The sequence below is a fragment of the Tachypleus tridentatus genome, chromosome 13 (assembly GCF_004210375.1).
Source record: "Tachypleus tridentatus isolate NWPU-2018 chromosome 13, ASM421037v1, whole genome shotgun sequence".
In the NCBI taxonomy this organism is placed as follows: domain Eukaryota; kingdom Metazoa; phylum Arthropoda; class Merostomata; order Xiphosura; family Limulidae; genus Tachypleus; species Tachypleus tridentatus.
This window is the reverse complement of record NC_134837.1, coordinates 261838488-261865557: the sequence shown is the minus strand read 5'-3', so window position 1 is coordinate 261865557 and position 27070 is coordinate 261838488. Positions and strand designations below refer to the sequence as shown.

The 27070-nt window shown below is 33.1% G+C and overlaps 1 protein-coding gene across 1 annotated transcript; it reads left to right on the top strand.

Moving 5' to 3' along the window:
- Positions 1–286: 286 nt before the first annotated feature.
- On the top strand, positions 287–25537 carry LOC143237441 (acid-sensing ion channel 4-A-like). Its single transcript, XM_076476687.1, has 13 exons — positions 287–327; positions 8183–8603; positions 9668–9788; positions 10999–11180; positions 13342–13451; positions 14024–14187; positions 15310–15399; positions 16458–16572; positions 18626–18698; positions 21205–21319; positions 23447–23475; positions 24594–24669; positions 24970–25537. Exons 2-13 carry the CDS (start codon positions 8197–8199, stop codon positions 25132–25134), a joined length of 1647 nt encoding a protein of 548 aa, XP_076332802.1. The 5' UTR covers positions 287–327; positions 8183–8196; the 3' UTR covers positions 25135–25537.
- The last annotated feature ends 1533 nt before the right edge of the window (positions 25538–27070 follow it).

Genomic DNA, 27070 nt, shown 5'->3' with positions numbered 1-27070 from the left:
TTGGTTGTTTCTGATGTGCCGTTCTAGTGATAAAGCCCTAAATTTTAGTAATATGAGACCTGAAGCTTACGGCTGAGCTAGGGGTGTGTGTGTACTGTATGTTGCACCGGATTTCACTTGAAATCTATTAACGTATACCTATCAGGGAGTCCCAAGCATCACAGGGAAACACAAAACATTAATATAATGATATTACGTGTATTGACGTAATAAGAGCCATGTGCACGTGAGACATTCATACACCGGTGCGTATCTTATGCTGTAAAATTAAAGCCATTTTCTAACAGACTTTCAAGCCCTGCGGGTCTACTTTATACTAAGAGCGAGGTACCGTAAGTTGATACTTGACTTTATATCAAAGGCAAAGTACCGTAAGTTGATACCTCAGTTTATACCATGAGAGAAGTACCGTAAGTTGATACCATATGTTGATACCTTACTTTATACTAAAGACAGGTACCATAGGTTGAGACCTCACTTTATACCATGGGAGAAGTACCGTAAGTTGATACCTCAGTTTATACTAAAGGCAAAGTACCCTAGGTTAATACCTCAATTTATACTAAAGACAAAGTACCATAGGTTGATACCTCAGTATATACTAAAGGCAAAGTACCCTAGATTAATACCTCAATTTATACTAAAGACAAAGTACCATAGGTTGATGCCTCACTTTATAATATGAGAGAAGTACCGTAAGTTGATACCATATGTTGATACCTTACTTTATACTAAAGGCAGGTACCATAGGTTGAGACCTCACTTTATACCATGGGAGAAGTATCGTAAGTTGATACCTCAGTTTATACTAAAGGCAAAGTACCATAGGTTGATACCTCAATTTATACTAAAGACAAAGTACCATAGGTTGATGCCTCACTTTATAATATGAGAGAAGTACCGTAAGTTGAAACCTCTGTTTATAGTAAAGGCAAAGTACCATAGATTAATACCTCAGTTTATACCATGGGAGAAGTACCGAAAGTTGATACCTCAGTTTATAGTAAAGGCAAAGTACCATAGGTTAATACTTCAGTTTATACCATGGGAGAAGTACCGTAAGTTGATACCTCAGTTTATAGTAAAGGCAAAGTACCATAGGTTAATACCTCACTTTATACCATGGGAGAAGTAAGTAAGTTGATACCATATGTTGAGAATTCACTTTATACCATGGGAGAAGTACCGTAAGTTGATACCTCAGTTTATACTAAAGGCAAAGTACCCTAGGTTAATACCTCAATTTATACTAAAGACAAAGTACCATAGGTTGATACCTCAGTTTATTCTAAAGGCAAAGTACCCTAGGTTAATACCTCAATTTATACTAAAGACAAAGTACCATAGGTTGATCCCTCACTTTATAATATGAGAGAATTACCGTAAGTTGATACCATATGTTGATACCTTTCTTTATACTTAAGGCTGGTACCATAAGTTGAGACCTCACTTTATACCATGGGAGATTGTTATTGTTATATTGGAATTTCGCACAAATCTACTCGAGTGCTATCTGTGGTAGCCGTCCCTAATTTAGCAGTGCAAGACTAGAGGGAAGGCAGCTTGTCATCACCACCCACCGCCAACTCTTGAACTACTCTTTTACCAACGAATAGTGGGATTGACCGTCATATTATAACGCCCCCACGGCTGAGAGGGCGAGCATCTTTGGCGCTACGCGGGCGTGAACCCGCGACCCTCGGATTACGAGTCGCACGCCTTACGCACTTGGCCATGCCAGGCCCAACCATGGGCGAAGTACCGTAAGTTGATTCTCCACTTTATACCAAGGGTGAAATACTGTAGGATGATATATGTTAAATGTGACACCTTCTCCTCTTTATTAAGAGTATTTTTGTTTTGTTTTATTCTGTTTTGAACATGTAGCATCTTTGCTTGTTAAAACGTAATAAATTAGAAGAGAAACATAAGAAGTTCTTTCCGTAATTTTTTATGCTGCAGAATAATAAATATAATAAATATATTTATATATAAATAATAAATATATAATTAAAATATAAATATAAATGCAATCTAACAGTTTAGCAACTAGTACACATACGAAGAGAAACGCTTGTTGAACATAAGGTACGCATTAAGAGAACAGTGGAATAAGCTTTGTTTTCTATCACATTATTCAAATTCATACATCGGCAGAACGTTTTTCAGGCTCTAACTGAATAGTGAGAAATCTCTCCTCTTTATTGGTTGTAAGCAGGTTATTCAACTTCAAACTGTCATTTAAAAACACAGCTTTATTTCACTTTGCATGTGGGCACGACTTACCATAAGCTTAGAAATATTTGAATCCAAAACCCATTTAGAAATTATTGAAAAGTTTTCATACGCTACTGAAAGACAGGTGGAACCTCAATTTAACCTTGTATGCCAGCAGTCCTTGTTCTATTATTACGGTATCATACGTAACGGTTCGTAAAGTTGAAACTTCTAACAACCGGCGGATCACGTGAATGCGAAACGTGCAGTTTTCAATGTTTCAAATCTTTCCTTTTAAAATTAAGGAACAAAAGTTACGTCATTGTGAAAGATAATTTGTTATAATTATTTTATTTTACACGAACAAAATGTCTTGTACATAAATACATCTTAAACAACGGTTATCCGATTAATTTTATAAAGAATATTACACGAAGTTTCCCAAACAACAAATTTCAAGCATCAGCCAATGATAACACCGTCCCTAAATGTTCCCTTATCATCTCCCTTCCTTTAATTAAAAAAACAACTCTCGTCTCTAACAAAACCTTCATCCCTCAAATTCAGTTTAGAGTAAAATACAGAACTAACCTCCGTATCAAACACCTATTCCAGTACAATAATATACAGACTTAATCTCCGTATCAAACATCTATTTCAGTAAAATAATATACAGACCTAACCTCCGTATCAAACACCTATTTCAGTACAATAAAATACAGACCTAACCTCCGTATCAAACACCTATTTCAGTACAATAAAATACAGACCTAACCTCCTTATCAAACACATATTTCAGTACAATAAAATACACACCTAACCTCCGTATCAAACACCTATTTCAGTACAATAAAATACAGACCTAACCTCCGTATCAAACACCTATTTCAGTACAATAATATACAGACCTAACCTCCATATCAAACACTTATTCCAGTACAATAATATTCAGACTTAACCTCCGTATCAAACATCTATTTCAGTGCAATAATATACAGACCTAACTTCCGTATCAAACACCTATTTCAGTACAATAAAATACAGACCTAACCTCCGTATCATACACCTATTTCAGTACAATAAAATACAGACCTAATCTCCGTATCAAACACCTATTTCAGTACAATAATATACAGACCTAACCTCCTTATCAAACATCTATTTCAGTACAATAATATACAGACCTAACCTCTGTATCAAACACCTATTTCAGTACAATAATATACAGACCTAACCTCCGTATCAAACACCTATTTCAGTACAATAAAATACAGACCTAACCTCCGTATCAAACACCTATTTCAGTACAATAATATACAGACCTAACCTCCTTATCAAACACCTATTCCAGTACAATAATATTCAGAGTTAACCTCCGTATCAAACATCTATTTCAGTGCAATAATATACAGACCTAACCTACGTATCAAACACCTATTTCAGTACAATAATATACAGACCAAACCTCCGTATCAAACACCTATTTCAGTACAATAATATACAGACCTAACCTCCGTATCAATCATCTATTTCAGTGCAATAATATACAGACCTAACCTCCGTATCAAACACCTATTTCTGTACAATAATATACAGACCTAACCTCCGTATCAAACACCTATTTCAGTACAATAATATACAGACTTAACCTCCGTATCAAACATCTATTTCAGTACAATACTATACGAACCTAGCCTCTGTATCAAACACCTATTTCAGTTCAAAGATCAAGTACCTAAACCCATACGTTCATGTTTCATGTATAAATGAACGTGTAGCGACTGTAAGATCACGTACTTTGGCAAAACTAAACGCCACTTAAAAACTAGTGTCTGTGAACATTCTGGAGTATATAACAGAATCAACCATCCACTACTTAAACCCAGCCACTCAACCATTCGTACACATTCTGAAAACACGGGTCACAATATTTCCTTTAACAGTTTATCTATCATCACCATAGGATCTTCAGACCTTGACCTTTACAATAAATAAGTCTATTCACAGCTAAAGACCGCCTGACCCTAATGATTCACAAAGTTCTTTAGACTTAAAATTATTCTCAATTTTCACACGTAACTCAGTCACAGTGTAATATATACATACAATGTTTTATTTATCCATTTTCTCTTTTCCTAATAACTAAATAAACTTATGATTATGTTATATAGTATTATAATCATAGTAGCAAACATCACTGTAACACAACTGTCAGTTTTCGCTAATCATGGAATAAGTTGTTCCGAAACGTTAGAACCTTATAAATAAAATGTTTTGTTAAACGTCTTCATTATTAGACTCCGGTTTCTTCACGATGAATCAGTTACTAGTGTTATAACTTATTTGATAATAGTATTTCATTTAAATAAGTTCATATTAAAGTGATTTATTTATATTTGGAGTGTAACTCAATAGACATGTACAGAAGGGGTTTTTAAATGGGGACATTGACAACGGGTTAATTTACAGATACAGAGAACCTGTTCTTGTTGAATAAACTTGTTACGGCCCCACAGTTAGGGAACTCCTGTTTCGATCTTTCGGTATAAAGCTAAAAATAATGTAGTTTTCTATTATATTTCTATGTTTTTTTCTATTATGCTTCTCTTCTCTTATGTCCACGATGTTGGCGTAACGTTAAAAAAAAAACCGAGAGAAGCAGATCAAAAAGTTCTAAGTCTGGCGCATTGCGTGGGTTATTCTCCTGAGTTCTTTCTAAAAACGTTATTTGTACATATATTCAAGACACCACAAGACCATTCATTGTAATATTCTTCAGATAGAAAGTTTCTCTGTCTGCACTTTGTTTAATGTTCATTGTTTTCAGTTGTTAGTATTGTATATGTATTTAAATAATCTATGTTTTCTTCTCTGGCCGAATTTCGTGAGGTGATATTTGGATTATGACCAAAAGTGTCGTTTATAGCGAGGACACCCAACTATGAATCAATACATCCTAAATTATAAGTTTTAATTTTGTGACGTTGCATAATCCAAGTTAGATCAAGTTATCCACATTATATACTTGGCCAAAGTATTAATGCTAGCCTATGTATGTATGTTGCTTTGATATTGAATTATGGGTAATTAATTTAGGATCTAGGTTTAGTATTTACAGGCCATCGTCGTGTATTTGAAACATTATGTGTATTACGTAAATCACAAAACGTATTTTAGGATTATTTCACATGCTGTTTATGTTTAAGAAACGCACCTAATAGATTAGATTTATTTAAGATACAGTAACATTGTAGAGGGTGCTGAGCTATGCCATCCACAAACCATAAATTTTCAACATTCTAGCCTCTCATTCTTTTCATTTCTTTATAACAGAAATATCAAACAATTTTAAATGAAATAGTTAATCCGAACTAACTGAAGGCACGAAACAGATTCCTCTTACCTCAGTAAACCTAGCCACCATTATTGTTACAAATAACTGAAGGCACGAAACAGATTCCTCTTACCTCAGTAAACCTAGCCACTATTATTGTTACAAATAACTGAAGGCACGAAACAGATTCCTCTTACCTCAGTAAACCTAGCCACTATTATTGTTACAAATAACTGAAGGCACGAAACAGATTCCTCTTACCTCAGTAAACCTAGCCACCATTATTGTTACAAATAACTGAAGGCACGAAACAGATTCCTCTTACCTCAGTAAACCTAGCCACTATTATTATTACAAATAACTGAAGGCACGAAACAGATTCCTCTTACCTCAGTAAACCCAGCCACTATTATTGTTACAAATAACTGAAGGCGCGAAACAGATTCCTCTTACTTCAGTAAACCTAGCCACTATTATTGTTACAAATAACTGAAGGCACGAAACAGATTCCTCTTACCTCAGTAAACCTAGCCATCATTATTGTTATAAATAACTGAAGGCACGAAACAGGTTCCTCTAACCTCAGTAAACCTAGCCACTATCATTGTTACAAAGTACGTTTAACCTCTGATTCTAAATATATATATATATATATATATATATATATTGCTCTTACGTTTAGATTTATAATTACAAACCACATGTAAAACAGTATTTCTGAGTAATGTAATATAATAAGATCTACCACACAGTGTACATAACATGCCGTCACACCTGAGAAGCCTTATACGTACTCTTTGGTAAATACACTAATACATCAGGTATTACATACACTTTTTTCTCAGTTTCAGTGAATAATCAACCGATTACTTAAATAATACATCAAACAAAATGTCCCTAGTCATGTGTATTGCAAGACACTGCAAAATTAAAGTGGTCGCCAATCCAAGTTATATAAAATTCAAAATTCCGTATCATATATCAGTATAAAACAAATAAATTGATCTGGCGTGGCCTAGTGGGCAACAAATCAGATTTCCAATTCGTATTAGACATACGTCATATGGTATTCACTTGGATATATACGTATGTATTACAGTTCTCACGTGTTTCTATGTAGTTCTATTTTCATCTAAACATATGTATTGAACTATGTTTTGTTTGATGTTAACAAACACTTTTTCTTCTTTCTTTATGTTTTAATAAACCAGCTATACGTACTGGAAACAGTTAGGTCTAGAACAGCTTGTTTAATTTCAGTTTTTCTTCAGCTAGAAACTTGTGAAAGATAATTACTGTAGTAAATGTTTCTATTTTAACAACAAATTTTATTGTGGAAGATAATAGCTGTAGTAAATGTTTTTATTTTAACAACAGATTTTATTGTGGGAGATAATAACTGTAGTAAATATTTCTATTTTAACAACAAATTTTATTGTGGAAGATAATTACTGTAGCAAATGTTTCTATTTTAGCAACAGATATTATTGTACAAGATAATTACTGTAATAAATGTTTCTATTTTAGAAACAGGTATTACTGTGGAAGATAAATACTGTGGCAAATGTTTCTATTTTAGCAACAGATATTATTGTGGAAGATAAATACTGTGGCAAATGTTTCTATTTTAGCAACAGATATTATTGTGGAAGATAAATACTGTGGCAAATGTTTATATTTTAGCAACAGATATTATTGTGGAAGATAATTACTGTAGTAAATGTCTCTATTTTAACAACAGATTTTATTGTGGAAGATAATTACTGTAGTAAATGGCTCTATTTTAACAACAGATTTTATTGTGGAAGATAATTACTGCAGGAAATGTTTCAATTTTAACAAAAGATATTATTGTGGAAGTTTGTTTGTTTGTTTGTTTTGGAATTTAGCACAAAGCTACTCGAGGGCTATCTGTGCTAGCTGTCCCTAATTTAGCAGTGTAAGACCAGCGGGAAGGAAGCTAGTCATCACCACCCACCGCCACTCTTGGGCTACTCTTTTACCAACGAAAAGTTGAATTGACCGTCACATTATAACGCCCCCACGGCTGGGAGGGCGAGCATGTTTGGCGCGACTCGAGCGCGAACCCGCGACCCTCAGATGACGAAGCACACGCTTTAACGCGCTAGGCCATGCCAGGCCCCATTTATTTTTTTTTTGGGGGGGGGATTTGGGTATTGTGGAAGATAATTACTCTAGTAAACGTTTCTAATTTAACAAGAGATTTTATTGTCCATGCTTGGCATGGCCAAATGGTTAATTCACTCGATTCGTAATCTGAGAGTTAGGTTTCGAATCCCGACCACACCAAACATTCTCCTCCTTTCAGTCCTAGAGACTTTATAAACTGACGGTCAATTCTACTATTCTTAGGTAAAAATGTAATACAATGGTTGACGGTGGTTAGTGATGACTAGCTGTTTTCGCTCTAGTCTTACAGTGCTAAATGTAAAACGTCTAGGGAAGATAGCCTTCGTGTAGCTTTGTGCAAAATTGAAACCAACTTTATTTTCCAGAATTATCACGTGTGATAATATTGCGCGGAAGAAAATATTCCCCAGAACTTATCAATAGTTAATAAACACAATAAGACGAATAGAGATTCAGGAGCTGACTCGTTTGTAACATTAGGAACAGTAACAAGAATGGAGGAAGAAGAATCTTCACATAATGTTTCCGTGATAAATGAGTCCCCAAAGGATGAACTGGACAATAATTTACACTCGACAATCAAGAATTCCGCAACTAAGATGTCTTCAGGAGCCGAACTGACAGAGCCTACGTCAGTAGCCATCGAAAATGGTATTTGGGATGTATGTAAATACCTATTCGGGCAGTCTTCACTCTCAGGGGTTTCTCAAATTGCCAAGTCACCGACTGTTTGTCGTCGTTGCATTTGGGTCTTCGTTTTCTGCTTGTGTATTGGATTTTGCATCTATCATAGCGTCAGCTTCGTGACGTCATATTTGGAGTATCCCGTCATTGTCAATTTGGACGTGGAGAACAATTTGGAGTTGGAGTTTCCTGCTGTCACTGTGTGCAACCTGAACGGGTAAGTTGAAAAGAAACGATTTATAAGGCTTTGAGATATCTTTAAACGAGCAAGTGCATATTGTAAAGGTTAAAGGCTTAACATTAATGTGTATAGAGAGTGTAGAACTTTTTTTCGTTTGTAACCTTGCGCGAATGTCGGCAATTCTCCCTCCGCTGTTCAACTTGAATATGAAGATAATTATATAAAAACACAAACTACAATAGTGTACAAAAAACATTAAAACATACATGACATTTTAATCATTCAGTTTCATTCCTATTTTTTTAACTTTCCCTTCAAGAAGGTGTATAAAAGTAGTTCTTCAGAAAAGACTGAGATAATACTGAACGTATTTGAGTTATATATAACACTGTTTGGCAATATAATTTTTAAAAACAGGGTTTGTGTCTTTTAAAAAAGTCAATTTGGGTCATCTGCGCTAATCGAACGTAGAGCTCACTAAATTATCTAATTGGTTATCTGTGCTGTGCCTGCTACGAGTATCGGAACCCGGTTTTCAGTGGTATGAGTCCTCAGACAAACATCTAACCTAATGAAGAGTTCAGATACGAACGTTCGTAAATTTACCACTAACAGACTAGGTTAGAAAAATAAAAACAACTCATCGATTAAGGTTTTATTAACTTTTTGTATACAAATATACCCCCAAAAATATAATGGAAAAATATCAGACTAACAAAACTTGTACATAGAAAGCATCTGTCAGGTTATTGAAACATCTAACTAAGGTATATCAGTCAAACAATTAGAACATGCACTTAATGAACGCCGGTCAAACTATTAGAACATGCTTTTATTTTCACAAGTGAAAACATTAGAAGCGATTTTCTTTTCAAGTTGTCACTCAACTGGGATGTACTTAGTGGGAGATGAGTTCGTGTTTTGTTTTTTAATTGTATTCTGATTACCTGATGGGAATCAATTCGTATCTTATTTGTGTAATAGGGAATTAACTGTATTCTATTTCTTCTGATAAAGGTCAACAAGTGATCATAAGTTTAATTCAACAGTTAACAGATATCTTCGCCACCAGTTAAACTTAAGTTTATGTTTGATCCCAGACTCCGTAAGTCAGTTCTGATGCTACAGCAACACGTCAACCCAAATGAAGACCTATTCAATCTCCTGTTGGTAGCTGGAATTCTTTCAATGGATTATCCGAAGTCGATTATTGTCTTTCCAGTAAGTCTGTTAAGATAAATATACATGTATTTGAAGTGATATCTAGGCAGAGGGAAAGGTTTACCAAGGTGTGTATTCATGAAATACGTATGAATTGTTAACTTACTGGTCTCGGTAGTAAGTTGTAATACCATTGTTAACTTATTAGTCATTGTGGTAAGTAGTAACACTTTTGAATACATTAAAATATAAATCACCTGCAATTTCACCAACAAAGTTTATTTATTTTAACTTCTGTATTTATGAAAATATAAAACTTAGGTTTAATCAATAAAAATATTTAATACATTATTATTAGAGATGCTGTTAACTCTGTTTATTGTATTAGACTGTCGTAATACCGGATTAATAAAGCACCCATTACATATGGAGAAGGATAGTACGTTATATTATAACTAATTTTGGTGTCGATATCACAACATCCGGTCATGTTCTATCTGTTGACCATGCATTTGGGCAACATTCCTGCAGCATGACTCTGTTTTAAAGCTGTCATGTCCAAAGCACAATATTGGTCCTTCATACGTTTTGTGTCCCATTGAGAGTACGGTGACAGTAGTTTTGCAGTTCGTTTTATAATAGTATATTATATATTTGTATAGAATAGCATGAGTACTAGATTCATTCTACAGTCGCTTGAGGGCCTTATTTACAAGCAATTTGTGTTACTTAGGCTATTGTTACTTTTGCTACTCGTCTTCATGTCTGTGAATTTTCACTTGTTACAAGACTGTACGCTTTGCTTACCACATTTGGAATATTTCAGGTTTCTTTCTGGATGGTTCTGGTATCGCACGGTGATCCATATATTATTGTTCTCCAATAGTATCAGGTAGAAGTGATATTCATATCTTGGAAATTATATATCCCTGACCTGAACACGTCCTTATGATGTGAGAGTATGACTAATTTGAAACAGAAAGAGCTGTTACATATTATTCCCAAAGGCGATCTGTTTACAGTGACGTCACAGTACCACAAAACTACAAACAATGTTAGAACCTCGTTCTGATACATCCAGTGTCACTGCTTCTTCATATGGCGTTGGATGCCATGGAATTAACAGATGTAGATATTCAAAATTGTTATAAAATAACATATTCAGTTACCAATATAAATCTAGTACGAGTGAATAGAATTTTACTGAAATGTTAAGAATGTGACTTTTTACCTCCTTTGTAGCTTTACCTTTATCTCTTCTCTTTTTCAGCCTCGTTCAGCTGTTTCATCCTGTAAAAGAAACGACCAAGATAAAAGTCAGTCATACAGTGACATTCGAAGATTCTTCAACATCTTGCACAAACTAAATACAACTTTACGTCAGAAACTTGGACATCAGGCACAGGATTTCATTAAAAAATGCACTTGGATGGATGAGGATTGTAGCTACAGGTATACTTCCTTAGTGTTACGTGTAATAACGAATAACAAAAGTTAGGCTTAGGCAAGATGAAATCAAACAAACAAACAAGAAGACTTGTAATACTCTCTTTAACAATCTAATTAAAAATACAAAGTTGGGTGAAAGTCGCAGATCATTTTCCAAACAAGTTTTCTGTTTAAAAAGAACCAACAAATAGACTCACTAGTCATCGTTTAATTGGGCGTTAAACAAACGTTAGATCTATAAACTGGATTGTTAGGTCTTTGATTTGGACGTTTGTAATTCTTGACCACTTTCACAGCTCGTCCTGTTTTTATTTCATGTTAGTCCGGTTTGTTCATTTTTACCATCTACTTGAAGAGTAAATATTTCTTTGTGGAAATGGTGGCTTCATTGTCTCCGAGAGGCGGGTTTGATAAAAATTCACTCAATATGTTTTACCAGTACCGTTTCAACCATAACTTGTTTTCCTTCTTCACAGATTTTGTCTGATTGGGCCACACCAATGTTTAACATTGGTACATCAAATGTTAGTTTGAAATTTTTCCCGAAACGGATACGTGATACACACTGCTGGTTGAAGTAACTCAGAGTACCATTACATACTATTTTAGCTCTTAATGATATAATTCCCTGCTAAGAGATGACCAATATGGTTTCATACTGTTGAATTATTACCTAATAACAGATTACCATCATGGTTTTGTAGTGGTAATAAATATCCAACATACTTTTGTGGTGTTGAATCATACCCTGGTAACAGATATCCAACATACTTTTGTAGTGTTGAATCATACCCTGGTAACTGATATCCAACATACTTTTGAACTGTTGAATCATACCCTGGTAACAGATATCCAACATACTTTTGTAGTGTTGAATCATACCCTGGTAACAGATATCCAACATACTTTTGTAGTGTTGAATCATACCCTGGTAACAGATATCCAACATACTTTTGTAGTGTTGGATCGTCACCTGATAGTAGATGTCCAATATGGTTTTATATTGTTCAATTATTACCTAATTATAGATTAACATCATGGTTTTGTAGTGTTGGATCGTCACCTGGTAGTAGATACCAATATGGTTTTATACTGTTGAATTATTACCTAGTAGTATATTACCATCATGGTTTTGTAGGGTTTGTAGTGTTGGATCGTTTTATGGTAACAGATATCCAACATATTTTTGTAGTGTTGGATCGTACCCTTGTAACAGATGTCCAACATGGTTTTTAGTGTTGGATCGTCACCTAGTAACAGATGTCCAATATGGTTTATTAGTGTTGGATCGTCACCTAGTAGTAGATGTCCAATATGGTTTAGTAGTGTTGGATCGTTACCAAAGTCCAATGTCCGTAACTGGTTTTGGGTCATCCTTGCTCCTGGCTTGGCTTCTTCAGACCCTAACATTCTAATACTAGTTCTTCCAAGAACTTGATGATAACAGGGAATGTGGTTACTTTATACGTGACAGAAATGACTGTTGTTTACTTCAACCATTACTTAGTCGGCTCCTGTTCTCAAGACCTCTTGTAGATTGCGTACCAACTGTAAGAAAATGACCAATTGGGTTGCAGAAATTAGCATTTCTATATTTAATCTAATCCTTGAGGCACTCCTAGCAGTTAAATTTATTCTTGTTTGTTTTCGTTTGTGTTATTTAACAATTCTTCTTTGTTTAATTGTTGGATAAAAAAACACAGAATCAGGTAAATCAGTTTGTAATGACTCCAGTGACACAGAAGTACAGATTAAAATATGCAGGATCAGATAGATCAGTTTCTAGTGGCCCCAGTAACACAAAAGTACAGGTAAACAAAATACGGAATCACGTAGATCAGGTTGCAGTGACTCCAGTAACACAGAAGTACAGGAGAAAAAATACAGAATCAGTTAGATCAGTTTGTTGTGACTCCAGTGACACAGAAGTATAGGATAGAAATACAGAACCAGGCTGATCACTTTGTAATGAGTTTAGTCCAGACTTGCAAGATTAAAATTATTATTTACGTACACTAGTGAAATATGTGAAAGTATTTGAAAATCTATGAATCTGTTTTGTTTAAGTTAAACAGAGAGATTATCGTTACTGTTTCATGAAACATTCCTTATCCTGTGAACGTATTTTGATGTGTGAAAGCTTTAGTTAATCTTTCTTCTCTAGGAATTTCACAATCTTTACATCGTATCTGTATGGAAACTGCTTCACATTTAACGCAGACTGGTCAAATACGTCAGAGACAAAAAAAGTGAAATCTATGGGAGCCTTGAGTGGTAAGATGTGGTTATTATTTTTATTATTTATTTATAATTTTATAAATTATATTCTTATAGAAAAAATACAAATTTCAAGTATTCCAATTGCTTTCCCTTGCAGGAGAAAAATATATCTCCTGTGGAATAAGTTCCTTCAGAGATTTTTTAAGATAGCCAATACGTAAAACAATATATTTTTTATTTAAAAGTTTTGATATTCAAAGTGATAAGTCTGTGATTTTCAAAATCAGCAGAACGAAGTACGACTACTAAGTGAATATTGTATTAAATATCATTTTTCAATACCAGTATCTTCGGTTTGTGACCAATATGGTACTGTGGTAAAAAATGTTTTTTGTGTTTTTTTATGTCGTGAATACTAGAAATGATTAAGGTTTTGTAGATAACTTAAAAATCAAGAGGGATTACTGAACATTTTACACTTCGTATAATTTGTTAAAGAAATGTGTACATGTTTTACCCACGTTCCAAATTGATTTCGCTAGAAACAGTGTAAATTACGAAAGATATTTGCGTAGCCTTCGTTTAATACGTTACTATACAATGTTCCTTTATCTGAGTTTTGCTAGGTCTAACGTTGGAGTTGAACTTAGAACGAGATGAATATCTTGATGAAATAACATCTACAGTTGGTGCTCGTGTTGTCGTCCATGATTCTCGTATTGTTCCACAGCCTGAGAACGAGGGTATCGACATTAGTCCTGGATTGCAAACGTCAGTAATGGTTTCCAAGGTAAGTTTTAAAGTCCTCTATGAATAAAAAATCCTTAAATTAAGAATCACATTTTTCTGCAATTTATCAAACTATTTTTTTCATATTTTTAGATCGTAGATTAAAAGTAGAAAATTCTGCGATGTATGTTCTTATTATTTAGTTTTAAAACTAAAATTATTTTCACCTAAATCTTGCCCGTGTGCTTATATTAATGAAGTGCAGAATAATTATTCATACATTTTAAATGTTCAGAAATAATCTCTTCAAATGAAAGATTCTTAAACACTAAAACAATAAAAAACAACAGCTATAAAATCAGGAATATTAAATATTAACTCTTTTAAAAACTTTAATTGGCTGACTTTATAAATGTTATTTTAGTGCCTAGAGGACTAATATGTCTGTTTCAGCTTGCTTGACACTACACCGTTGTTAGGCCTAATTATTTCATAGATTCGCTATTTTTAGCTACTAAGAAATTATTGTGACATTACAGGATTTGTGCTGCATATAAAGTAGAATTGTAAACTGAGTTTTGTCTACTGATATTTTTATTCCAACTGATGAATTATGGTGATGTAGGAAAAGTCTCTTGGGCATCGACATGTTGCAGAAAAAAAGAAGATAGATTTAAAATATGTGTTTTCTTTTGTCGCAACTACATGCTGATTTAAAATTCGTTAAGGGAACGAATTAAGGGGAATATAAAACAACAACGAATCCCTTACCTCTAATGTGATTTTTCTATCATTATTATTAGGCCTATTCCATTCATGGGTGGAAAGTGCATATTCATAATAGAATATGGAACCGGCCTTAGTAAGATGAAAGCCTATCAGGAGGGTAATCAGAACACACAAGTTTCAATGTAGAGTGGATATATAGCTCCTCCGAAAGTTCTACAGTTAAGAATTATATTTGGCAGCTAACTGTTATGTTAAATAATTACGTAAACGAAATAAGAAAATCTTATTTTAGGGGATAGCGACACACCAAAGCAGCCGCTAGTTTTATATGACTTCTGCCCACGGATGACTGCGCAGAGGAGACATTTGACTTTGATATCGCACTATTTGACCTTTAATTATAAAACAACAAGGTGAAAGAGTATAAGCCAATTCTGTATATTTACTATTCCAGGTAACTTTCGAACGTCTGCCTCCTCCTTATAAAGACAGGTGTCGTAACTACCATAAAGATGAGTCGCACGGACCGGCCACTCGACATTTGGTATTGAAAAATTTGATGCTTTTGTGTTGGAACAAAGAGCTTTTGCACATCGTGTTGATAGTATATAACAATCTAAACCAGGGGGCTCGATCTCTCACGGTGAACACAGTTGATAGTATATAACAATCTAAACCAGGGGGCTCGATCCCTCACGGTGGACACAGTTGATAGTATATAACAATCTAAACCAGGGGGCTCGATCCCTCACGGTGGACACAAAAGATTCCGTAATGTAGATTTCCTCTAAGAAACAAAGAAACTAACAAATAATAATATATTATAATTATCAGAACCGGTTTATCATTATATATTACTACATTATAATTATGAGAACAAGTTTATCAGTATATTGAATTACATTATAACTGTCAGGACCAATTTATCAGTATATAATACTATATAATATAAATATCAGGACCAATTTATCGGTTTATAATAATACATTAAAATCAATTATTAGGACTAGGTTATCAGTACATAGTACTACATTATAATTATCAGGACCATATATATATATATATATAATACAACATTATAACTGTTAGGACCAATTTATCAATATATAATACCACATTATAATAATTATCAAAAGCATTTTATCAGTATATAATACTACATTATAAAGTATATATCATACTACATTACAATTATCAGTACCAGTTTATCAGTATATAATACTACATTATAAAGTATATATCAAACTACATCATGATTATCAGGACCTGTTTATCGGTATATAATATCATATCATAATTAATTATTAGGACCAGTTTATCAGCATATCAAACTACATTATAATTATCAGGACCAGTTTATCAGTATATAATATTACATTATAATTAATTATCAGGACAAATTTTTAGCATAAAATACCGCATTATAACTGTCAAGACCAATTTATCACTTTATAATACTACATTATAGCTGTCGGGACCAATTTATCAATATATCATTCTACATTATAATTATCAGAACCAGTTTATCAGTATATAGTACTACATTATAATTAATTGTTAGAACCATACATTTGACTAACATTTATATTTACGTTTTAATAGGATTGTTTCTTCGATTGTTTACAAGACCTTAGTTTAAGACTATGTAACTGTACTGATCCATCAATGAAACTAAGAGAAGGTTTTGAAATATGTTCACTAGAATCGGATGCCCACGGTAAGTGTTGAACTACTGCCTATTTTAGAATTTTTGTCTAAAGTTACACAAAGGGCTGTAGTACCAACAGTATGACAACTGGTGAACAATATAATAGCTAGTCAACAGTGTCACAACTTATCAATAGAACATAAGCTTGGCAATTGTATGATGGCTCGAAAACCATATCCACCTATAACGTACGGGATAACGTAGTTTGAAAGAAGGTATGTTTTTATTATATATCTACTCACTGCAACTAAAGAAATCCTCTTTTGGGTGTCAGCGGAAAGCTGAAAGACTTTCAATGCTAAAATCGAGAGTTTCATTCCCTGCTGTGGTGGAAGTGCAGATAGCTCATTGTTCAAGAACCGTATGTTATATGAACATTAATACAGGCAGTATTTAAACAATAAACACAACTGTAATACAATAATGTAAAGTTTGATACCTCAGAAGTAAAATATCCGAACATTAAAGTCTAATAGAGAAAACTCTTTTGTACACCAACTGGGTAAAGTAAAGAAAAACTGAACACTACATCTATGTTTTATTAGCCCAGTTAGATGATGTGTTATTTAACCCAATTGAACTTTCATCTGTGTTTTATTATATCAGCCTAGTTAGATGATGTGTTATTGAAACCGACTGACACCACATCTATGTTTTGTTAACCTAGTTAGATAATGTTTTATTGATCCTGACTGAACACTACATCTGTGTTTTATTAACCTAGTTAGATAATGTTTTATTGATCCTGACTGAACACTACATCTGTGTTTTATTAACCTAGTTAGATAATGTTTTATTGATCCTGACTGAACACTACACCTGTGTTTTATTAACCTAGTTAGATAATGTTTTATTGATCCTGACTGAACACTACATGTATGTTTTATTAACCTAGTTAGATAATGTTTTATTGATCCTGACTGAACACTACACCTGTGTTTTATTAACCTAGTTAGATAATGTTTTATTGATCCTGACTGAACACTACATCTGTGTTTTATTAACCTAGTTAGATAATGTTTTATTGATCCTGACTGAACACTACATCTGTGTTTTATTAACCTAGTTAGATGATGTTTTATTAAACCCGACTGAACACCACATCTGTGTTTTATTTACATGATAGAATAAACTATTATGTAGTAATTAATTTTGATATCAATCAATGCTAATTTATATTTTACTTTCCTTTTCTACAACAAAAAACAACACATTTTACAATTTGGGCTTTAGATGCATTGTAAGAGTTACAGTCAAACAGTAATTTAATCCATGGTTTATGAACGGCTGCTGTTGACTAGTCATTTTCACCTTTAATCTACCAGTTTAAAATTAAGGGTTGCCAGTTCAGACACCTCTTGTGTAGCTTTGCAAGAACATTTATAATATAACGTGTAAAATGCACATGAATTAACTTGTTGCTGGTGAGAAGGTACAGACTTACCTGATTGTGACATGTCTCTTTCTTTCCTTTGCTGGAAAGTAAAATAGATGTGTACCATATTAGAATAAATAAAAGAAATAGTATAAACTATTATTAATCTTAGAACAAGTTGAAAAGCTAGAAATGGTGTAAATATGTAATAAGAGTTTGAGGTTTGTCACACGAGCTAATGTTATCATTTTAACGTAAAACCTGTGTTTGAGTTGAATAATTAATGAGTATAGATATTTCTGAATAACGTAAACTAAAACTTAACTAAATGGAATGTTGAAAAATAAGTTAATCAGGAAAACTTAATTAAATATACGATTAAAATATTTTTGTTAATTGTTTGTTTGTTTAAAATTAAGCACAAAACTTCATAATGGGGTATGTGTGCTCTGCCCACCACGGGCATCAAAACCCGGTTTTTTAGCACTGTGACTTCGCAGACATGGTGCAGTTGGGATTATAATATTAAAGTTACATTACAAAAAACAAGGTTGAAATAGCTTAGTCTGACTGAACAGTACAAACATTAAGGCGTCCTCTATTAGTATACTAATTCACACTATTGTTATCGTGATTATAACGTTTGTACCACTGCGTGATGTGTTTTTTGTTTGTTTTTTACTGTAGTTTGCTGTTTGGACGACGTTTTGGGGGGTCTGAAGAACAGGACACTAAAATGTGACTGTCCACTTTCTTGCAGGTAAAGTACAAAAATGGTTTCACAGATTTTGTTATTAAAATATTATTATTATTTTACAGAAACTAAAACGTGTTAATTGATATATTAAATGTGTTTGATGGAAGTAGAGAACGATTAATGTGAAAACGTGCCATATTATGACTTATAGCACAATATTACTCCTGAGTTTACGACTCTTGGGAACGTAATACATTTACATCTGGACGAGTTATTGTAACGTATGAACTTTAAGAAGTATTGTCGTGTGATATTGACGAGTTATTGTCCCGTATGAGCTTTAAGAAGTATTGTCGTGTGATATTGACGAGTTATTGTCACGTATGAGCTTTATGAAGTATTGTCGTGTGATACTGACGAGTTATTGTCACGTATGAGCTTTATGAAGTATTGTCGTGTGATATTGACGAGTTATTGTTACATATGTACTTTATGAAGTATTGTCGTGTGATATTGATAAGTTATTGTTACATATGTACTTTATGAGGTATTGTCGTGTGATATTGATAAGTTATTGTTACATATGTACTTTATGAAGTATTGTCGTGTGATATTGACGAGTTATTGTTGCATATGAGCTTTATGAAGTATTGTCGTGTGATATTGATATGTTATTGTTACGCATGAGCTTTATGAAGTATTGTCGTGTGATATTGATATGTTATTGTTACGTATGAGCTTTATGAAGTATTGTCGTGTGATATTGGTTAAGTATTGTCACATGTATGTGTAACAATCTAGACGAGATACTGCTTTGTGTAGTATTGATAAATTAAGTTTTGTTGCGTGCGATCTGGGTAAGGTATATGTGGTACATACTAAAACACTTGCTTTGTGTAATTAAAATAACACGAGGGATTATCTGCTCTAGCGGTCCCTAATTTAGCTTTGTGCGAATTTCAAAACAAAACTAAAGAAAAGTGTTTCGGGTGAAAAATTTACACTTACAAACAACAAAAACCGTGTTTTTTTCATCCATTCAATGAGAACTCAGAGTTGTATTTTAGAATTAATTTGGAAGTCCATTCACTTGCTTCTGTTCTGTGGACTTTGTACACGTGGTGTAAATCTTTTAATGATATTTTTATTAAAATACGGAATGTTCTAAAATAAGCTTATCTGACATTTCTGGATCTATTTTAAAAGTTTTATTTAAATTTTGTTTTAAAGGTATGTTAAAGATTTAAATGTCCCGTGAAATACACTAATTATTGTTACAGCGACACCTACACTAAACATTTTATCACTATTTACCATTAATGATAATATTGCAGTCCTCAAGGTAATTTAAATATAATTTTTAAAATATATAATTTTAGTTGATTTGACATATTAATAGGTAACACACAAAATACGTAAGTTACGTATCTAATCAATCATATCTGTGTAACTACAAATTACTAAGGTTACGTCTTTAGACAATACACATCTATGTAACTAAAAATATGTAAGTTACGTCTCTAATCAATATACATCTGTGTAACTACAAAATACGAAAGTTACGTCTTTAGACAATACGCATGTGTAACTATATAAGTTACGTCTTTAGACAATACACATCTATGTAACTAAAATATGTAAGTTACGTCTCTAATCAATATACATCTGTGTAACTACAAAATACGAAAGTTACGTCTTTAGACAATACACATCTGTGTTTTTCTAAGGAATATCTTTTTACGGGTCCACTATAAAAAGTTACGTTTTTAAACAATACTTTTACACAATTAAAATAATTTCTCAACTCTCGAGTTGTACTTTGCTGCGTTATATCAGTTAATATTAGTTAATATCTATGCTTTCCATTCACTCACACAAAACTGAGAGGTAAAATAAATAAATAAAAACAGATTTATCTGTCGTTCGTCTGTTCCTGTTCTTATTGTAATGAATCTTTATATGAGTTGAGCCAAAGAATCACAGAGTCAGTTTCCATTATAGAGCACTAGATGTTATACAATCCATAAACCCGTAGCATAGTGAACGGAGCCAACAAAACTGTATTAGTAACCAGCAGTACAGTGAACGTAACTGACAAACCTGTATTAGCAACCAGTAATACAGTGAATGTAGCCAATAAACCTGTATTAGTTTAATATGGCACATAATCAGTGATGACGAGAAAACCCACTTGTAGAGAATAATATATATGTTAAAACGGCTGGTTTGGATTGAGAAAATTTTTATGTTGAGGAGCGAACAACGTTTCGACCTTCTTCGGTTATCGTCAGAAGAAGGTCGAAACGTTGTTCGCTCCTCTACATAAAGATTTTCTCAATCCAAACCAGCCGTTTTTACATATATAATGTAGCATATATATTGTTGAAGGAACTCTAATTTATTAATTGTACTGTTTGTTGGTAGTTAACTAGATAGGCTGTTGGTCAAAAATATTTCTTTGTTTAAGAGTAAAGGTTCAAAATGGGCTATTTACTGTAGGGATCGAACCCAGGATTTTAACATTATTATATGGAACATGTACATTAATCACTATATATATTTTTTTCAGAAAGTCAACATTTGATATGACCTTGTCGTCATCAATGTTGTTTAACATGGAGGAAGAGTCAGAGTTTCCAGAACCTTCACAGGAAACAGTCCAGAGCAACTCAGGTTCGAGACGTGTAAGTGAATCCACATGTTTTGGTATCTATCTTTGTCTGTGTTAATTACAAATGTAATTTTTATTGGTCAGTTTTTTTTTAACTTTACGTAATCGAAAACATCCCAGTGTCTTTTGAAATTCCAGAAAGGTCAAATGTCTACTGTACAGATCTAGGGAAACATTCTTGTAGATGGTATGTATAATCACAGTTTGTGTGTGTTTTAAGGACGTTTGTAAGATACGCTGTGGAACGTTAAGTAAGCTCAATTTTTATACTTATTAATACGGGACGACCATTCGTGGTTTCTGTCTCGTTGTCCCGCTATACTGTAACCAGTAGAGGAATGGTGGTCAAATACAATTGTTCTGTCAGACAAGAATATTTTATGGTTTAAAGTTACTGATGGCCTTGTGAACATTGAAAGGATGTTCTGAAACAAACAGACTAACATTCCTTTCTCATCATCTGTACCTCATACGTTCAGGTGTTTTGACGATGAACTGAAATTTTAATCTACAACTTGAAAGATACTTTGTAAGCACATGGGTTAAATGACCAAGTTAGAAAACCCACTGGTGTCTGGATAGTGAGGAAAGCTAGCAATAAACAAGCAACATACGCCGCCACAAGTTTTATCCAGTTCATTTAACTGAGTAACAAGACTAGCTGCCTACACTTTTATAACGCATTCATATTTAAAATTGTGTGATCTTACCATGTTTCGAACCCCAGGTTCTTATATCATTGTTTGTTGACCATTGAGCCACGACAAACTTTTTAACGGAGAATCTCGTTCACGTGCTTTAGTTCGACCAATATCACAGGCCTGCGAATTTAAACTTCATAAAAGTTGTTTTTGTTTTAATAACGGATTTTCCTTTATTCAGCTACGTAGATTTTTTAAAATAATATTCTTGTTTTTTTCTATCATGTAAGGATTTTTTTCTACAAATGGAGAAGAAATAAAACTTACTTGAAACAAATTATTATTTAGTTTACCACAATGAACATTTGTTATTATTTTGTTTATTAACAAAAATACAAACAAACTAAAGAAAAGGGAAAAAACATTGATGTCAAACAAATATGTTTTTTCATTTATTCTGAATTGTGTACGAATTCTACATCTTCTGGTCTCAGGAGTACGCGTTGTGGTTTTTCTTTTATATATTGTGTCCGGACCGTCTCGTTTAAATGACCAATAGTAATTAGCCATCATGCTGATTCTCCACCTTTCCGGTTACCTCCTCTCCATTTCCCTGATGCTTTCATGAAACCTTTCTCTTTGTTCTTCACTCATGGCACTAAAGAAAAATTAATGTCAAAGTGCATCCCTAAACTAATTCTGCGACCGGTTAACCGTTTATATACTTAGGGTGTGTTTCTGTTGGGATGTAAAACGACCGATGAGATTTTCACCTGGCGATTTATTTAAAGAAACATGTTTGGTTTGTTTTGAATTTCACGCAAAGCTACACGAGAGCTATCTGCGCTAGTCGTCCTTAATTTAGCAGTGTAAGGCTAGAGGGAAGGCAGCTTGTCATCACCACTCACCGCCAATTCCTAGGCTACTCTTTTACTAACGAATAGTGGGATTGACCGTCACATATAACACCCCCACGGCTGAAAGGGCGAACATATTTGGTGCGAAGAGGATTCGAACCTGCAATCCTCGGGTTACGAGTCGATTGTCTTAACCACCTCGCCAAAGAAATGTGTATGTAGCCAGTGGTTTTCAATATTTTAAGCATAAGCAAAATATGACCCGATTTCAATGAAAACGATTCACTTTCGAAAAAATACATGTTATGATTGTTACATGTTATGATTGTAAAAATATATAAGTGTCGAAGAAAAATGGATATGGTTTTTGGATTCAGTGTTCAGGAAATATCATAGTACGTGTAAACCTGTCAAGAGAATAAAACCATCACAAACTTGTGTATTTAATAAAAATACACATTATTTAAGCATTTCTAATATATTTAGAGACAGTTTCAATAAAAGTTTAGGTGATTAATCTATTGTAAGTAGCAATTAACGTAAGTGAGAAAAACAATGCCACTCATATTTATCCATTGTTAGTGGAGTCATTACCATGATATTATTTACTGAAAATATTACAAACGTGCATTTATTTTACAGGGTTTGCGTCAAAGTTGGACCTCTTCAAAGTAAGTTAATTGAAACGTGCTTGAAACAATTGTGATTTTTCTAATATGAACAGATTTGTATATAATTAATTACTTTTAATATTTTAGATATTAAAAACGCTACGTGTACACTATGCTTCTTTATTTAATATTTATCATCATGGTTGCATGATGGTTCGTAGCGCCATCTATGTCATACTTCTGTCATAACTCAATATTTCTGTTTTGGTGAGTTCATCTCATAACGTGCGCTTCTTGTCGAATCTGTAATTTCACTAAATTTCAGACTATTGAGTAATTTTATGATAAGCATGAACCTTTTGATGTTTCTTGTCAATAAAACTCGAGTGTTCGTGGAAAATCAATGAGTTGAAAGTTCCTACTTTTACTACGGAAACAGCTCGATGTGTTATTCAATGAAAAAAAAACAACACAAGAGGGCTTTCTGCAAAGAAAATGGCTGTACATATATCTGTCTAATATATAGTAAGAATGCATATTATATTTCTATTTCAACTAATACCTAAAGGTTGTGACGATTTGGAAAAAACTATGAAAAAAAATCCATCTATATGTATGGCAACATAAATATAAGTAAATTATTTAGGTAGACAATTAACTTTCATATACATTAACCTGTTAACTGCCAAGTATTTCAGCTGCTACAATACAACTGTAATGCTTCTTCATTTTGTAACTTTTTCTGACGCCATTGTGGATCGAAAGTGAAACAATTTGTAAGTAGGTCAAATGCATGTATGGTGCTGACATCTAGCGTTGAAGTTAGGCGTTATTGAGAACGAATTAACTTGTCCGTGGCACTGTGTTACCGATCGGCTTGGACGATTTATCTCGTCTACGGCACTGAACAGGTTAATGTGAAATAATTGAAATGCCCATTTTAGCTTTTTCTCCTTACTTTTTGTTATCTTCGGACTCTAAGTTTAATAGGTTGTTACGTTAAATTACTGTCTCAACTAAAACTTGTTTGAGAAATTATATTAAAAAGATGCAACGAACTACAAGACCCGTTAGTAATTACATATGTATATACATATTTACGTTTTGGTTGTAGTTAACTAAAATTATGGACGCTAATATTTGGTTATTGTACTGAAATAAACGTTGATCGTTTTTAGTGAGAACTTCGCCAAACTTCGTGTGTTCTACAAAACGTTAGATCACATAATCTATAGGCAGCAGCCTAAGTATCAGGTAAGAACTATTTGTTCTAATTTTTTTATTTTTTTTTCTAATGAAAACAACCAGAATGTTTTTGTAACTCATTAGTTTCGGGTGTTTAATAATAAGTGAAACATGAAACATGAAATTATATTTATACGACTTGGTCTTACGCTACACATGATGAATTACAAATGTCAATATTGTACGTGATATATTGATTAATTATAAATATCAATATTGCATGTGACATTTGATCAGTTACATATGTCAATATTGTATGTGATATATTGATGAATTACAAATGTCAATAAAGCAGACATTTTGTTTCAGAGTAATGAAATCTTTAGTAACCTTGGTGGACAACTGGGACTATGGCTAGGGATCTCCTTAGTGGCCTGGTTCGAGGCTATAGAGACCATCTACCTGTTGATTGGATATGTATTTTCTAAACGACAAATCCAGAAAGAAAAACCACAGGATGTTTCTCGTAGTTAATAATAAGTGAAAGTAACTTTTAACCTTTCATTAATAGTTTTCACGAAAATCCTGTTTGCAGATTATGTGATTAAGGTTTTCAATTATCGTTATTATAAATATGGTTTATCCTCATTTTTAAATAATGATTTATTAATTTTCGTATTTAAAATATATATATATATATAACTTATAAAACCAAATAGCTGCCTGAAATAGTGTTACTTCCTATTAAACACAATTCACAACACCTGTCCATAATTTGACCTCTTCCATGAAAAACAACAACACAATAATGGTACTTTCTCTTAATGTCGCTTTAAAATACCATCAGAGCTAAAACTAATTGTAGAAGCTAGCACTATATGTCCAATATCATAGGAACATTCGTAGATTGTTCTAGACTTAATTTTTCGCTAGAGAGCGCTATCAGCAGTAATTGTCAAAAACAAAACATTTGGCACTGTTGTGTAACTTAACAGAAACTCTGAACACTGTACATTTACTGTACCTTTATCAGATTATATGAAATATAAAAGAAAAGTAGTTTTGGAATTAACCTAATAAATGTAGCTGTTACTTATTTTTATAAACATGTTCGTCAGGAGATATTCATATCAGAAAAGTTTTAATTAAGTAAAAATATTGACTCCTCTATGCAGTACGTCTGTGGATTATTGAATCAATCCTATGACTAACTCTATGGAATACGTCTGTGGATTACTGAATCAATCCGATGACTAACTCTATGGAATACGTCTGTGGATTACTGAATTAATCCGATGACTAACTCTATGGAATACGTCTGTGGATTACTGAATTAATCCGATGACTAACTCTATGGAATACGTCTGTGGATTACTGAATTAATCCGATGACTAACTCTATGGAATACGTATGTGGATTACTGAATTAATCCTATGAGTAGCTCATTTATAATCACCAGTTTTTATTAAACTCGTGACATAGTTCTAAAATAGTTTGTATCTCGCTTTCATCCATGTGCAAACATAATCGTGGCTAGAGGTGAATGTGTTTTTCATATAGCAAAGTCACATCATGTTATCTGCTATACCCAGCGAGGGGAATCGAACCTTTGATTTTAGCATTTTAAATCTGTAAACTTACCGCTGTATTAGAGGTGGGCATCGTACCTAGTGCCTGGTAATAAATTCCGTTCCTATGTCATAGCGCACCTACACACATAAATAATATGTTTCTTTTCATAAACTGACGTTTTTAGAAACTAATTTCTATTCCCTACGTTGCTGGTAAGTAACAAAGAATTGGGATAAATTTCTTTCCCAAACATTAGAAAGTTAAAAAGTGTAAAAGAAGAAACAGTAGTTCTCGATTTCTAGAAAAGAAAAATTAAAACGAAATGCAAACGAAAAATTCTTTTAAAAAATAATAAGTTAAAATTACAGAAAAGGAATGTTAATCCTTTTATTCCAGAAATAGAAAATGTAAATAATTGTAAAGAGAGAACTCAGAATATATATACCCCTCTTCGTGGAAAATAACAACTTTTACACATTAATATAATTTACATTGTCTCAGTGGTAAGTTTCAAAAGATATTACGTTAAAATTTGGGGTTTAATTCTTGCGATAGACTTAATAGAAAATTAGCAAACGTCTTTCAGAAAATAAGTTTAAAAAATGTAAAGGTGGCGGTGGTAATCGTAATCGGCTATAGGCTTAGGATGACCAGCCTTACTTGAGGTAACAGTGCTCTAAAATAAAATAACTTTTACTGCTTCCAAAACTTGACGAGATACCCGATTCACTGAAGTAAGTTGGATTGATAGCAAAATACTGTATTGGCGAGTTATCTGATTCAGTGAAATTAATTTGATTGCTAACGAAAAGAGAAACAGAAAGCCGTTTTTTTTTCAAACGTAATTCACATGTATTAATTTTAAATTAAAAATAAGAACTTGGTTTTTTGTTTCTTT

What these genes read in the sequence shown, in the direction of transcription:
- LOC143237441 (XM_076476687.1), top strand. Translation starts at nt 8,197, where the DNA reads ATGGAGGAAGAAGAATCTTCACATAATGTTTCCGTGATAAATGAGTCC. An exon ending in GCAACTCAGGTTCGAGACGT is followed by an intron (nt 21,320 to 23,446) that starts GTAAGTGAATCC and finishes TTTATTTTACAG; the next exon opens with GGTTTGCGTCAAAGTTGGAC. An exon ending in CAAAGTTGGACCTCTTCAAA is followed by an intron (nt 23,476 to 24,593) that starts GTAAGTTAATTG and finishes GATCGTTTTTAG; the next exon opens with TGAGAACTTCGCCAAACTTC.